This window comes from Triturus cristatus, chromosome 6 (assembly GCF_964204655.1).
Source record: "Triturus cristatus chromosome 6, aTriCri1.1, whole genome shotgun sequence".
Classification (NCBI taxonomy): domain Eukaryota; kingdom Metazoa; phylum Chordata; class Amphibia; order Caudata; family Salamandridae; genus Triturus; species Triturus cristatus.
In genome coordinates this window covers 966,936,548-966,952,047 of record NC_140589.1, presented here as the reverse complement: position 1 = coordinate 966,952,047, position 15,500 = coordinate 966,936,548, and the positions used below count along the sequence as shown (strand labels likewise).

Genomic DNA, 15,500 nt, shown 5'->3' with positions numbered 1-15,500 from the left:
GGATGGGCGTCCGCCTCATCAATTCAAACACAGGTAGCCCAGTAAGCCGCACACGAGTCAGAGAGAAGGTTTACCAGCCTTTAATAAACGGTGTGGAAAGAAGCATCAGTCAGTGCAATTGGCAGCCTCTCCATGTCCTCCATGTGCGCACCGTGCGCACATGGAGGACATATGATGCGCTTCGTTGTGAAAGGTAATATTTTACTTTTTCACATCTGTTATATGCCATGCACAAATGGTGCCCTTGGGGCACCATTTGCACACGGGGTGGGGAGAGTATGGATAATTATTATTTTTTTAATAATTTTTACCGTACGCGTACGGTAAGCGTAAGTGGCGAAATTATCGAAAAAATTTAAATTCCGTTTTTGGGCTTGGGGGGTCTTTGAGGACTCCCTCAACATGGCTGGGTGCTTAGGAGCTGTCTAAACAGGCCCTTTACATGTTTTTGGCCTTTGTTTTTTAACCCCCTATCAGACTGCGAGAGAGAAAATGGCGGCCGCCGCTTCCTGGTTTCGACCAATTCGAATGTTTACTAAGATCTAAAAGCCAATCAGAATCGCGCACGGCGGCGTGCGCGTACGGTAAGCGCACCGTAAGCTGGCTCAGATATATATATTGATTTAAAGGCTATTTTCTCAGAATCTACTGAACAGATTTACACCAAACCTACAAAAGGCACTTCCTTGACCTGTAGACTACTTCTCTGCCAAATTTCAAGGAACTCTGTGTCTAAAGGTCCTATGGAAAAATGCATGTGAAAAACGCGTTTTGGGACCCCCTTTTATCTCAGCCCCCGCTTGACGAATCCCCCCGAGACTTTCAGGGTAGGAGCGGAGCGTAGCGCCCCATTAGTTTTGAAAATTTCGCGAGGATTCGTCGACCGGCGCCAAAGTTATTCCAAATAGAATGTTGCGGTTTTCCTATGGAAACAGGGTCCTAACTATAACTACCTACTGGCGACCGCCAGTAGGTAATATATATTCCGTATCTCTTGCCGAATCATCCCGAAACTTTCAAGACAGGAGCTGGCCGGAGTGCCCCACGAGTTTTGAAAATTTCGCAAAGATTCGTTATCCGGCGCCAAAGTTATTGGGAAAACAAAAAACGCTTTTCCTATGGAAACTAGGTCCTAACTATAACTATCTACTGGCAACCGCCAGTAGATTATTTATATATATATATATATATATATATATATATATATATATATATATATATTCACTGAAAAAACCATAGGTTTCACACATGTTATAGTTAGCTGTACATTTTACTCGTAAAAAACCAATGAAATTCCACGTTCTAGTTAGATCAGGTAACTATAACTCGCGCGACCGCCACTCTATCACAAGGATGATGTCATCAGTAATGTCATGAGTGATGCCACTGACCATGTCATGAGTGATGTATTATGTGACGTCATCAGCAGTGGATTGCGGGAGCGCAAGTTATAGTTACCTGATCTAACTATAACGTGGAATTTCATTGGTTTTTTACGAGTAAAATGTACAGCTAACTAAAACATGTGTGAAACCTATGGTTTTTTCAGTGAATTTGCAAGGTTTTTTAAATGCTAATTCCTAACTATAACGTGTGTGAAACCTATGGTTTTTTCAGTGAATTTGTACGTTTTTTTAAATGCTAAGTTATGTATTTATTTTTAATTTTTGCGCGATCAATATCAATTGTTTTTTTCTCTCTTGGGGGTCCTTAGATTTATATATTAAATGTGATTGTTAATTCTTTTTTTTTTTTTTTTACCGTACGCGTACGGTAAGCTTACCGTACACGCACCCCGCGATTTTTTTTAAAAATTAAATTCATTTTTCATACTTTTTGGTCCTTCGTGAACCCCCTGACGAACGCTAGGGGGTCTGCAACTCTCTTCATGGCCCCCTTTTCGTGTTGTCAACCTTTTTTTCTCAGTGCGAGAGACAGAAAATGGCGGGCGATACTTCCTGGTTTCGACCGATTCGAATGTTTACTTTGATCTAACAACCAATCAGAAACGCGCTCGCGCACGGCACCGTACGCGTACGGTAAGCTTACCGTAAGCGCACGGAGCGCGCTTACAGATATATATATTGATTTAAATGCTATTTTCTCAGGACCTACTGAACAGATTTACACCAGACCTACAAAAGGCACTTCCTTGACCTTATGGCTACTTCTCTGCCAAATTTCAAGTAATTCTGTTCAGCCGTTCGGGCTGTAGCTGTGTCTAAAGGTCCTATGGAAAAATGCATGGGGAAAACGCGTTTTGGGACCCCCCTTTTTTCTCAGCCCCCGCTTGACGAATCCCCCCGAGACTTTCAGGGTAGGAGCGTAGCGCCCCATTAGTTTTGAAAATTTCGCGAGGATTCGTCGACCGGCGCCAAAGTTATTCCAAACAGAATGTTGCGGATTTCCTATGGAAACATGGTCCTAACTATAACTATCTACTGGCAACCGCCAGTAGATAATATATATATATATATATATATATATATATATATATATATATATATATATATATATATATATATATATATATATATATATATTCACTGAAAAAACCATAGGTTTCACACATGTTATAGTTAGCGGAAATTTTACTGATAAAAAACCAATGAAATTCCCCCGTTATAGTTAGTGCAGGCAACTATAACTCACGCGACCGCAATCCTCTGCTGATGCTAATACTGTATTTAGACACTTATTTGCCCATGTCTTCTTCCATACATTTTTAGCTATACATATATTACAAATATTTTTTTTTCATAAAGACACATATGTCATCAGCAGAAGATTGCGGTCGCGTGAGTTATAGTTGCCTGCACTAACTATAACGGGGGAATTTCATTTGGTTTTTTATCAGTAAAATTTCCGCTAACTATAACATGTGTGAAACCTATGGTTTTTTCAGTGAATTTGCAAGGTTTTTTAAATGCTAATTCCTAACTATAACGTGTGTGAAACCTATGGTTTTTTCAGTGAATTTGTACGGTTTTTTAAATGCTAAGTTACTTTACGCCATTCATGGCGTGCGCGCCCACTTACCGCAGTTCGTTCCGTGCACGCACGGTGCGCTTCGCGCACCGTGCGCCCACTTTACGCAGTTAGTGCCGTGCACGCACGGTGGGCACGCGGTGCGCTATGCGCACCGCGTGCCCACGTTACGCTAGATGGGCCATGTACGCACGATGCGCTTCGCGCACCGTGCGCACATGGAGGATATATGATGCACTTCGTTTTGAAAGGTAATATTTTAATTTTTCGTATATGTTATAAGCCATGCACAAATGGTGCCCTTCGGGCACCATTTGCACACGGGGTGGAGAGAGTGTGGATGATTTTTTTTTTTTATTTTATTTTTTTAAATTTTAGTTTATCTCATCTCTAATAAGCCATGCGCAATTGGTGCCCTTCGGGTACCAATTGCACACGGGGTGGGGAGAGTGTGGATAAATTTTTTTTTAATATAATTTTTTACCGTACGCGTACGGTAAGCGTAATCGGCGAAATTACCGAAAAAATAAAAATTCCGTTTTTGGCCTTGGGGGATCTTTGGGGACTCCCTCAACATGGCTATGTGTGTGGGAGCTGTCTAAACAGCCCCTTTACATGTTTTTGTGCTTTATATTTTAAACATCACTCTCAGTGCGAGAGAGAAAATGAAGGCCGCCGCTTCCTGGTTTCGGCCGATTCGAATGTTTACTAAGATCTAAGAGCCAATCAGAATCGCGCTCGCGCACGCCACCGTAAGCGTACCGTAAGCTGGCTCAGATATATATATTGATTTAAAGGCTATTTTCTCAGAATCTACTGAACAGATTTACACCAAACCTACAAAAGGCACTTCCTTGACCTGAGGACTACCTCTCTGCCAAATTTCTAGTAATTCTGTTCAGCCGTTCGGGCTGTAGCCCTGTCTAAAGGTCCTATGGAAAAATGCATGGGAAAAACGCATTTTGGGACCCCCCTTTTATCTCAGCCCCCGCTTGACGAATCCCCCTGAGACTTTCAGGGTAGGAGCGGAGCGTAGCGCCCCACCTATTTCGAAAAATTCGCGAGGATTCGTCGACCGGCGCCAAAGTTATTCAAAATAGAATGTTGCGGATTTCCTATGGAAACGTGGTCCTAACTATAACTACCTACTGGCGACCGCCAGTAGGTAATATATATAGATATTCACTTAAAAAACCATAGGTTTCACACGTTATAGTTAGGTGGATATTTCACTCGTAGAAAACCAATGAAATTCCCCCGTTATAGTTACTTCAGATAACTATAACTCGCGCGCTGATGACGTCACATATTACATCACTCATGACATGGTCAGTGACATCACTCTTGACATCACTGATGACATCATCCTTGTGATAGAGTGGCGGTTGCGCGAGTTATAGTTATGGTTTTTTAAGTGAATTTGCAAGGTTTTTCAAATGCTAATTCCTAACTATAACGTGTGTGAAACCTATGGTTTTTTCAGTGAAATTGTATGTTTTTTTAAATGCTAAGTTATTTATGTATTATTATTTTTTTTATATATTTATTTCTCTATAAACTACATATTAGTTTTTGTTTTTGTTTTTGTTTTTTTGTTATGGTTTTTCACCGTGTGCTCACCCCCGCGATTATAAAAAAAAAATAAATAAAAAAAAAAAAGTTTTTGAATGTTTTTTTCTGCCTTCGGGGTCCTTCGTGGACCCCCTGACAAAGGCTAGGAGGTCAGGAACTCTCTACCCTGCCCCCTTTTCACATTCGCCACCTTCCTTTTCCACTCTCGCACTGAAAACAAACAAAATGGCGGCCGACACTTCCTGATTTTGACCGATTCGAACGTTGACTGACACGTAACAACCAATCAGAATTACGCTCGCGCACGTTAGGGTGCGCGGCTATAGATATGTATGTGCTTTTAAATGCAATTTTCACAGGAACTAATGAACAGATTGACTCCATATATGCAAAAGGCACATCCCTGACCTGAGGACTACCTCTCTGCCAAATTTCAAGTAATTCTGTTCAGCCGTTCGGGCTGTACCTCCGACTAAAGGTCCTATGGGAAAATGCATGGGGAAAACGCGTTTTGGGACCCCCCTTTTTTCTCGGCCCCCGCTTGACGAATCCCCCCGAGACTTTCAGGGTAGGAGCTGAGCGGAGCGCCCCATTAGTTTAGAAAATTTCGCGAAGATTCGTCAACCGGCGCCAAAGTTATTCAAAATAGAATTTAGAGATTTCCTATGGAAACACGGTCCTAACTATAACTATCTACTGGCAACCGCCAGTAGATAATATATATATATTTATATATATATTCCCTTTTTGTTATGTAGACCTAGCTGAGAGGAGATGCACTAAGCACGGTCCTTGAAGGCATGTAAAATCTAGGCTCAAATGTCTCTGCAGTTGCAATTATTTGGTCATTTTCAAACTTCTCGGGTTTTTTTCTCTTAAAAATGTGATAATGTGAATGTATTTTTACCCTACATGATCTTGCGTTGCAAATTTTTATAACTATCTGCAAACCAAGTGTCTTGAGCAGAAAACAGCATATATTTGTGCACCAGACAAGGAGATACATATATAGCTTGGTTAAAAAAAAATAGAAGTGAAAATAAACCCTAAACCGCTTCGTTAAAAACAAAGTACACTGTTAAGTTCCACATTTGGTAGCCTAGTGTGGTGATGCTTCTGTGTAAACAGTCTGAAAATCTGCAAGCAAATACGTTTTCGGAACGAAGCAAAAACATAAGGCAGGAATATACAGTGTATAAATATAGGGCATATTGCTAAGTCCACGGTAAAGGTGATTTTTCTGCAGTTGGCCGTGTCTAGAGATGATACAGTGCGACTCAAGAATATTTAATTATTCCTATCAAAAGAGGCAACACTTGCCTGAAGAAGGCCTCCTCACAGAGCTTCCCAGGGGCCAACAACAACATACACATCCTTTTTCCACACATCAGTATTAAGTGTATAGTACTTCAATTACTAAGTTAAAAAAAACTCATGCCTAAATCAGTAGACAGCCACGTGATAACTGGTGGAATAACATAAATGTATGTTTGTTTTTTTTTTGCCAGACCGAAAGGCATGCGTATCTCAAGTCTTCACCTTTGCTCTACCTGGTTTAATAATTTGGATATTTTTCGGTGCATATGAAGTACTACAGTGTATTTTTGTGCAAATATGTCTTTTAGATCCAGAGTTGGATTAGTAGCACAGCACCTTACTCTGCTTACTTACCTTACCTGGAAGATAATTTTAACGGGAAGGTTATTGTAGTGCTTGCTCAATTCTGGACGTTTTTTTGTGCCCTAGATCATCACAGTTGAAGAGGCGAAGCGGCGGAAAAGTGTATGCAGCGTGGGCGAAGAGGACACAGAAGAATTCTTGCCTGATCTGAAGCATAATAGTGCGCTCTTGGAAGATGTTCACGTTGAAAAGGTGCGTTGGTGGTAGACATTGTAAGGCTTTCTTGAGTGAACCTGATGAAGTACTGGAAACAAACCCTCTTTGTTAAAATAGGTCGGGGGTAAATATTAACCTACTGCATTAGGATCTGAATGGAGTAGGAAGATGCACGTTTTAATAGAGGGGGGGGTCCTTCTGCGGTTGATAAATTATGACCAGAACTGTTAAGGGGAAATGTTGGTGGGGGAGATTGCCTTATAAAGGGAGCATTATTATTGGGTGTAAGCTGTGCTCGTGGTGCACCTTCTGTATGTGGCTAAAGCCTTGTTTTATTGCCGCTTCTTTTGATGGGTACAAGCAGGCGGGCAACTAGGGCCAAATTTCGGGGGGGGGGTGGGGGGGCTGGAAAAGATTTCAGGGTGGCTAATTCTTCCAGCCATAGGCAGAGTGGCTCAAAGAAGGGGTGAAAACACAACAAAAGCCTCATTTTTTATTTTTAGCAGTTTTATATAGCGCGAACTTGACCCGAATCCAATCGGGTATCAGAGCACTTTACATAGCACCGGTTACGTTACATGAGGACACATTCATTTTTTTTGTTGTTTTTTTTGTTAGGCACGTTAACAAGTAAATGGTCTTTTCCTTCGCCGCGCGGCAAATTCTGCTGGGGGGGGCGGGGCTGGGCGTGGCGCTCAGGTACCCAGGACGGCTCCCGGCCGTCATAAATCACGGTGGGCGTGTGCTCATGACGGCCGGGAGCCATCCGAACTCCGCCCACTAATTAATTCGCCCGCACAGGCGGGGAATTAGCCCCGCGTGGGCGGATTGGCAGCGGTCGGACGGCTCCCGGCCGTCATGAGCACACGACTACCGTGACTCATGACAGCCGGGAGCCGTCCTGAACACCCATGGGGTTAAAGACCTGTGAAGTATTTGGGTGTGGCTGCAATTAGACGTTCGCCACCCCGCGAAGCTGTCTCAGCCCGGGCTGACTCACATGACGAGAGGAGGGGCTGAAGCCCAGTGAGCCCAATGGGTGTTGCGCACCTGTGTACAAAGGATGCAGTTGTCACCGATACTCTGCAGAGCTGGTTGTCACTTCACAGTCCAAGACTAGAGGAGGGCGAGCCAACAAATTGACTGGGAGAGCCAAGCCAAGGGTCTAGCTCGGATCTTAGAAGCCCGTGCATGAGCTGAGCCCCAAATTAGCTTGCCATGTAAATCATAGACCTAAAACACCACGTAACATATGATAAAGTCTCTTTAAAATTCAAAAATTTATTTCTTGAACATGTGGATTCTTTGACATTAATACGTCACATTACAGAACTGCACTGAAGTACTTTATTACAAGTGATAATTTGTAAACATGAACCTGTAGTGAACTGAGAGGCAAGGCAATACTGGTGCAAACCCTACTGGCCCAGGTTATGATGGAGTAAGATTCCTTATATTAAGGCATTGTTTTTAGCTCTGTGCGCCTTTTGGCTTTTTATTTAGCGCAAACTTGACGGTATTAGAGCGCTTTACATATGTACCCGTTACGTTACACAAGGTCCCCATTTATTGTTTATAGGGATGGGGAAATTAAGTTGTTTTCCGAGACTCACAGGATGTTGAGCTGACTTAGAGACTCGGAGTTCCCCTGGTCCCACGTTGATAGCTCTGGCCCGAACACTTTTTCCAGGGTACAGGGAGGAAGGCAAGCGGAAGATGCAAGAAAACTTCGCTCGTTATGGGCTCAAGGTTCCACAGGACTACAGGGATGCCCTCTAAGCAGAAATCACGAAGCAACTTACCAAAAGACTACAGACACTCCAAATCACAGCTGCCAGCCAACCTCCCACGCTTATCTCGCATCACACCTCACCTGAGGGAACTCCACTGGCTCTTAATATACAAGCAAGCTCAGTTCAAGCTTCTCACCCACACATACAAAGCACTACACTACACAAAACTATCTGAATAGTCGCACAGATTTCCACCAACACCTCGGGTACCTCCGCTCAGCCTGACTCCCACTGCCAAACATCCCACGCATGCACAAAAGTAGGCCAGGATATTGAGCCTTCTTCTACATTGCACCGAAGTGTGAAAGGACCTCCTACACCACATTAGAGCCTCCTCTCTTCTTGAGTTCTGCAAGAAGCTGAAGACCTGGTTCTTCGAGGAAGTCTTCTCAGAGCTAGGCTCACATACTTGCAAAAGTGCCAGGATACCCTCATGGGTGATAGGACACTATCATAACAGAACACATTTCTTACACTGTTATCTTAGGCATGTACAACTGTGGTATCGATCATTGATATTACTAGTAACAACAGTTGAAACCAATTGAATGTCTTCCAGCATTGCTAGGTTAAAGTATATCCACTCCAGGACGGTTGCTGGTAAGTGCTTCGGCATAATGAAAGGCCTCCGGAAGGTCCTAGACGTGCTTCCAGTATCTGCCAGGAAAACCCTAGTCCATGCACTTGTCACCTCTCGTTTGGACTATGGGAATGCTCTCTACTTGGGTGCCAGTAGCAAGAGCATTCAGAGACTACAATATATTCAGAACGCGGCTGCCCGCCTAGTCCTGATGCTCCCTAGGAGAGCCACGTCCAAAAATGCTCGATCCACTCTACATTGGCTCCCAGTTAAGGAAAGAATCCTATTTAAGACCTTATGCATCAGTCATCGAATCCTGACGAGAAAGGGTCCGAATTACCTTCATACGCCTACCAGGGCCCTGCGTTCCTGGGGCCCGGGGCTGGTTCAAGTCCCAGTTATAAAAAGCATAAGAATGGGGGGGCCGATCCTTCCGCTACCTGGCAGCTAAACAGTGGAACGCACTTCCCTTGGAACTACGGACAGAACTATCCGAAAGCAAGTTCCGAAAAAAACGGAAGTCTTGGCTATTCCAGCCATAAGCGCTCTTTCTCTCGGTCTCCCCCTGCCTCTTATCACACATTAGGTTGCTCCACTAGGCCGCAGCGCGGGGACACACTAGTTAGTGTAACCAGGCGCTTTACAAACTCCTTTATTATTATTATAATAAATTGTTCTGCGCACATACGTTGATTTTGAGATGGTATTAAATAAGAATGTTTTCGAAGTACCACAGAGTCCTTTGAAAGAGCATCAGTTCACAACTGTTTGATTTGCCATTATAACACTTTTTTGCTGCTATGGCAGTACCACAGTTGGGACCATCATGCTCTTGCATGAAAACAAAGCCTTGCTCCCTATCCTTGCTTTTTGCTGATAAGCAATTTCCTCCTATTTACCTTAATGTTTCATTTATGTATTGACTCTTTTAGCTTGCACAACGCCTTCCAGCACGAGTTCAGGGGTATCCCTGGCGACTGGTTTATAGTACACTGGAGCATGGTACCAGCCTGAAAACTCTGTATAGGAAGACGGCATCTATTGACAGCCCAGTCCTTTTGGTCATCAAAGATATGGACAACCAGGTACTCTACCATCTTTCATTAAGTTTATCAAAAAATCTGTCATGCATATGGCCGTTTGAAAGAAATATTTGGTAATATTTCAGTTGGCACTGATCAGTGATTTATGAGGACAAAGGGTTTGTCAAAGTCTTAACCAGTAGTTATAAATGTGCTTTAAGACCACAGGGTAAAAAAATAATACCTCTTGGAATGGGTGCAAGAAAAATCAATGGACCCTAATATTTGAACGCATTTGCAGGCTTTCTTAATAAGCCAGCATCTTAATTTGTCAGTATGTATCTTTCATAGAGAAACGAAAAGTATGTAGCCTGTCTTGTCGTAATTATGTACCTAGTAGTGTGTTAGAGTGAGAGTGGAGTCAAGAGGTGATGCTTGTGACCATGGGAACAGGAGATCATTGAATAGATTACCCCTTGGAGACCAGGTAATTTGTTGAGTTCATGTAACAATTTGTGCCTGGGGTTTCTGCTGTATTCCATAGACCTTTCCAAATGACAGGGCACGTTGAACAACAACTGCATGATGACATGCAATTAACTTGTGAAATATAGAAAATATATATATATAATTGGTTAGGGTGACACATAAATTATGCTTAAAAGAAGCAGAGAACTCTAGGTAGTTATCAAGTTTAGGTGGAAAGCAGCTCCTGTATAGAGCACCCTCAACACCAGTGACACTCTAAATTTGCTCACTTCAAATGTCTGCTTTTCTATCAAAGTTCTTAAGCATATGATAAGCACAGTGCCATCCACACCGAGATGGCAAATGACTTTGTCCATTTCTATTTCTACAGTAATGTTTTTAAGCATAGGACTAGCACAGTGCTATCCATGACGAGCTGTCCTGTGCGCACACAATAATGCATTGTACCACCGCATATTACTTCCCCCACCAAGAGATCAAAATATCGACTCAATACAGACCACTGTAAGCTCTTCCACTTAGGCTGCATTGGAAACTTTTAACACTGCAGAGCTGCGTTTATTTATTATGACTTGGGCATGAGCTGTTATTTAATTCCAGGTGATGCACGGGGAACTATTTTGCCTGATACTGTGCTTTGCCACCTGCTGAATGCTGCTTTGCCACCTGCTGAATGCATTGAAACTAACTCGGGGGCAGAGTGAGAAAGCAACATAGGGGCATGGGTGGATTTGGAAACAACACAGGGGTGCGGGTGGTGTGGCGTATCACGCAGCAGAGAACAGCAAACCTGCAATGCACGTGATGCAGAATCGCAGAGGGGAAGGGCATGGAAAAAAAGAACAAACAGTCCTATCAGATGGCCGCCATGATGGAACAGGTAGGAAGAGTTGAAAGACTAACCTCTCGAGAGGCTTCCACAGTAACACTCTTTCAATTGTTAAAATATTACTTTGTCAGTACTATAAATGCAGAGGAAGCCCACCCTTCCCATGAGCTGGCATACGTTAGGGTAAACAGTGCTATGGGAGCGGGGGCGACTTCGGCCGGTCTGGCTTGCACCACCTTACACTGCACATAGGGGGTGAACAGAGTAAAAGTTGAGGCGATGCTCAGGTGCGTTACAAGAAGCAGCGGGTGGTGGGGTTTTACTGCCGGAGGCTCCATGGATATGTTATGGGCAGCGCCATACAAGCAGGAAGGGGCAGGAGTGGCTCAATTGGACAACAATAACACACACTGCAAATAACTAGCTGCAAAGGGCTGAAGGTGGTGTTGTGAACTTCACCGGAAGATTAAGTTAACTGCCTGCTGCAAGGAGAGAGCAGAAAGTAGCAGTGAAACAAAAAACCACGGGGCATGACTGGGCACTGGCCAAACAAAATGCTCTCTGAGTTAAATCGCCAGAAGCAGAGCTAAGCACACAAAGGAGGGACTGTTACTGAAATGCAGAAATAAGAAAGCTGCATTTCTGATTGACACAGACAACAGCCAATAAGAATCGCAGGGTGTGCCTCAAGTCATAGAATAGGATACATCCGGTCTTGCTGACAGCTCATGCGCTGTCTTAAGCTCGACCTAAAAACAACTGTAGCTCAGTCAAACAAATAACACAAATTCTGCTCAGCAGCCATGCTTCTTTTATGAAATGGCAAATCGCCTGAAAATGTTTATCCAAAGTTCCATTTAAACATGATGTTTGATCCGTAGCTTGTTCCCCGTTTACCTACGATTTTCTGTCATAAACTTATAAACATTAAATAAGGACTTCCATTGCAGTTCCTTGTTTGCGTATTTACGACAGTGTGCAAAGGGGAAACAGCCACTACAACGCGGCTGTTTCCACGCATACACTTAACCATGCATGCTTTGCAACGCATGCGTGGTTACCACTAATAGCCTTTACAACGCATTCCTTTACTACGAGATACGTAGTAAAGGCATGCGTGTTAAAGGTAAAATTAAAAAACGGGGCTTGGGGGGTCTCTTCCTACACCCCCCCCCCGCCCCCCCTGAAAAAACTCACCTGTTTCCATTGTTTTCGGATTCGGAAGAAAAAAGATGTGGAGGCAATCGGCGTCGTTAGAGGAAACGGAAAGACACTTCCGCTTCCTCTTTACGACGTGGAATGCAAATCGAAAGTGCATGGAGTGGAGAGAGCTTGTAGAGGTAAGGAGGATCTTATTTTTTTTTAAAAATAAAGGAATGAGGGGGTGGTGTCGCGCAGGGGTAAATATTTAGGGTTCAGTGGAGGGGTATTTGATAGAAGGGTTTGTGGGTGGGGGAATCGCGCGGGCAAGATTTTCAATGTTACGGGCAGGGGTAATTCATAGAAGGAATGGGGCGGAGGGTCGCACAGGGGTACAGGGAAGGGGTATTATAAAAAAGGAGGGCGCAAGGGAACATGTAAAGAATTGGGGCAGGGATCGGAGAAAATCTTTACCATGAAAATGCCATTATCATGCATAGCTTTACAGTGAAAATCGTAGTCAAGATATGCGTGGTAAAGGCATTTTCGTGGTAAAGGATATGCGCGGTAATGGCATTCGCGTTGTAACGCATGCGTGGAAAAGGCATGCGTTGCAATGGAATGCGTTGTAACGTCATACAACCTGTGCAAAGTAGACCCGTATTGTAGATCTCTGTGATTTTGGAGAACAACATATCGAGGCAATTTATTTACAGAAGACAGTCTGTGAGTAACACAATTACTGACATTTTTCACGTGGACTGGGAGAACAAAACATTTTAAACAATTCTCTTATTGAGGAACAGCATTTCTCCAAATCTCTTCCACACTAACCCTAACACTTAATTCCTCACAAAAAATAACCTTTTGTTATTATAACTGCATCTCTAATTCAAACTTTATTTTCAACCGTGGGCCTTAACTCGAACAGTAACCATGACCCTAATACTTAAGATTACTTTACCCTTTTTAAACCAGTGTTCCGTTTGATCAATTTGCAATAACGAAAACAAGTATATATATATATATATCAGTCTAAAATGTTTATTAGAGGCTCTTTTCTATATTAAATTGTCTAAATAGATGGTTTCTTTATAGAATGTTCTGTGTACCTAAGTAATATCCTCAAAATAGAATGATTGAGAACACAAATGCATTACTGTTTCTTTCATGTTTTTCTGTTTTCATGTGACCTAATATTGTTTTACTCCCCGCACGCTAACAGGTTTTCGGAGCATATGCAACTCATCCTTTTAAGTTCAGCGACCACTACTATGGAACAGGAGAAACTTTTCTTTACACATTCAGTCCTGATTTCAAGGTAAGTGTACGAATCTGCTCTTAGTTTCTACTTCTTGTTTGTGCTCGGTGCAGTACTTTGTTTCAAAAAGGTTTCCAAACCTGTGTTTTTTCTGATCTTACAACTGTGATGTAACATTGTCTGTCTTGTTTTCACAGGTGTTTAAGTGGGCTGGAGACAATTCCTATTTCATCAATGGAGATCTGGGCTCTCTAGAGCTAGGTGGAGGAAGGTGAGTCTTCAAGCAACCTGTACATCTAAATGGTTTAGCTTCACTTTAATTCTTAAGTCCTATACGTTGAGTCAGTTTCACAATCCCATGATCATTTTCTAATGCAGCAATATTCAGGAAGTGGCCCTAGGGTTGCAATGGGTATGTTCTTCACATTGGATGTATTAAAGGAGAGGGTTGTAAACAGGATACATATGCATGAACTTGAGATTAGGCCAGCACTATTTTAATACAACTGTGCATCATTCCATCCTCCCAGAATATGTCAACATTTCCTTAAAGGTTCAAACATATTGCAAAGGATATAACACTTTAATCCAATTATGCAATTTACCCTTGCTAATAGCCCTGAATGTGTCACTCTCTCATTTAAAACATCTACTGGTCACTTCACTGTATTGATGTGCCCACTCTCCACCATTACAAATTAAAACGTGCTGAGGATATGCTGATTGACTAATTCAGTTAACTGTTGATCAGTGGGTTATTTGGCAAAGGGCTGTTTCTAGAAACCTGCATTAATAGGTTCTTTTTCTGAAATACTAAAATAAAAAGGGTAGCTGTGATTGAGTTGTTGTAGTGCTCAAACAGGTGGTATATCACTTTCGGTGGGTGCTGCCTTGGCTCACTTTTAGTAGATTGGCCTCCATGAAAAGGCAACCCTAACAGAACGTAAATGTAGGTTTTGTGGAATCACTAAGCAACACAGTAAGAAAAGCATACTTGCATAGGCAAATCAAAGTCAACCAGATTAGGGATATGAGAAAAGCAATCCTCTGTTTACTGTTCCTTGAGCTACACTACAAACTGGTTAAATATACTCTAAAATGACTCAAAAGTCACGTCTTTTTGGGTGGATGAAAATATTGAATACCATTAAAACCACATTCTCAAAAATTTCCAGATGATTGCCGTGCTTTTGATGGAGACTAGAAATGTAAATTTCTCACCTTAGAATATTTCCCAGCCGTCAGACTGGATTCTGAAAATCTTGGGCAGTATCTTTGCATGGCAGTAGGTGACATCGGTCGGCTCCACGTCAATGCCCTAAGCTTCGGAAGTGATGTTGTGGTGCCCACATAAGCACCACACTGGTGCGCTGACATCAGTTTTTCTTTCTGCACTACCAGCGCAGATCTGGAAGGCTACCTCTGTTATCTTTTTGACTCTACTTTTTTGAGCTTTTGTCGACTATTTTTGAGCAATTACTTCCAGGTGCTAGCGACCTGTTCCCTGTCAAACCTACAGAGTTTAAGCCTTGTGGAGAATGTCACTGGTTGATGTCATTGTCTGATGCTCACTTGCTGTGTCTCTGGTGCCTGGGTTCAGGGCAAGACCCTAAGTCCTCCATTGAGTGCAAGTCCATGCACCCCAAAGCAATTCGCAAGCGGGCAATTAAGCTTCTGGCGGCGTGGCAGAAAAAGGCCCCATGCCATTCTCAGTCCTCTTCCCAAGGTCCATCTCTGGGCCGGTCCTGCGGACAGTCATCTTCCTCCTCTAAGACTAACTTCTCCAAGTTGGGTAACTTCAAAAAGCACAAGATGTGTTCTTCAGCTTCTTCGACCAAATGTGCTTCGAGGCCCCACTCCCGCGCTCCACCTGTAGAGCCAGCATCGAGGCCCGCTCTGCACTTGCCAAAGGGATGCCAGCCCAGTTAAAGGAGTTAGATTACGCCATGCTCGTTTCACAGGCTCGATTTGCCACCCATACGGGCCCCAA

At 43.0% G+C, this 15,500-nt stretch overlaps 1 protein-coding gene across 9 annotated transcripts in view; it reads left to right on the top strand.

The window, feature by feature from the left end:
• Positions 1-15,500, top strand: part of NCOA7 (nuclear receptor coactivator 7) — an 830,008-nt gene that overhangs the window by 777,116 nt on the left and 37,392 nt on the right. For all 9 annotated transcript variants that reach the window (XM_085611678.1, XM_085611685.1, XM_085611679.1 and 6 more), the window contains 4 exons: positions 6,307-6,432; positions 9,702-9,854; positions 13,475-13,570; positions 13,708-13,781. In XM_085611678.1, coding sequence (XP_085467804.1) covers positions 6,307-6,432; positions 9,702-9,854; positions 13,475-13,570; positions 13,708-13,781 — 449 coding nt within the window. The remainder of the gene's footprint in view (positions 1-6,306; positions 6,433-9,701; positions 9,855-13,474; positions 13,571-13,707; positions 13,782-15,500) is intronic.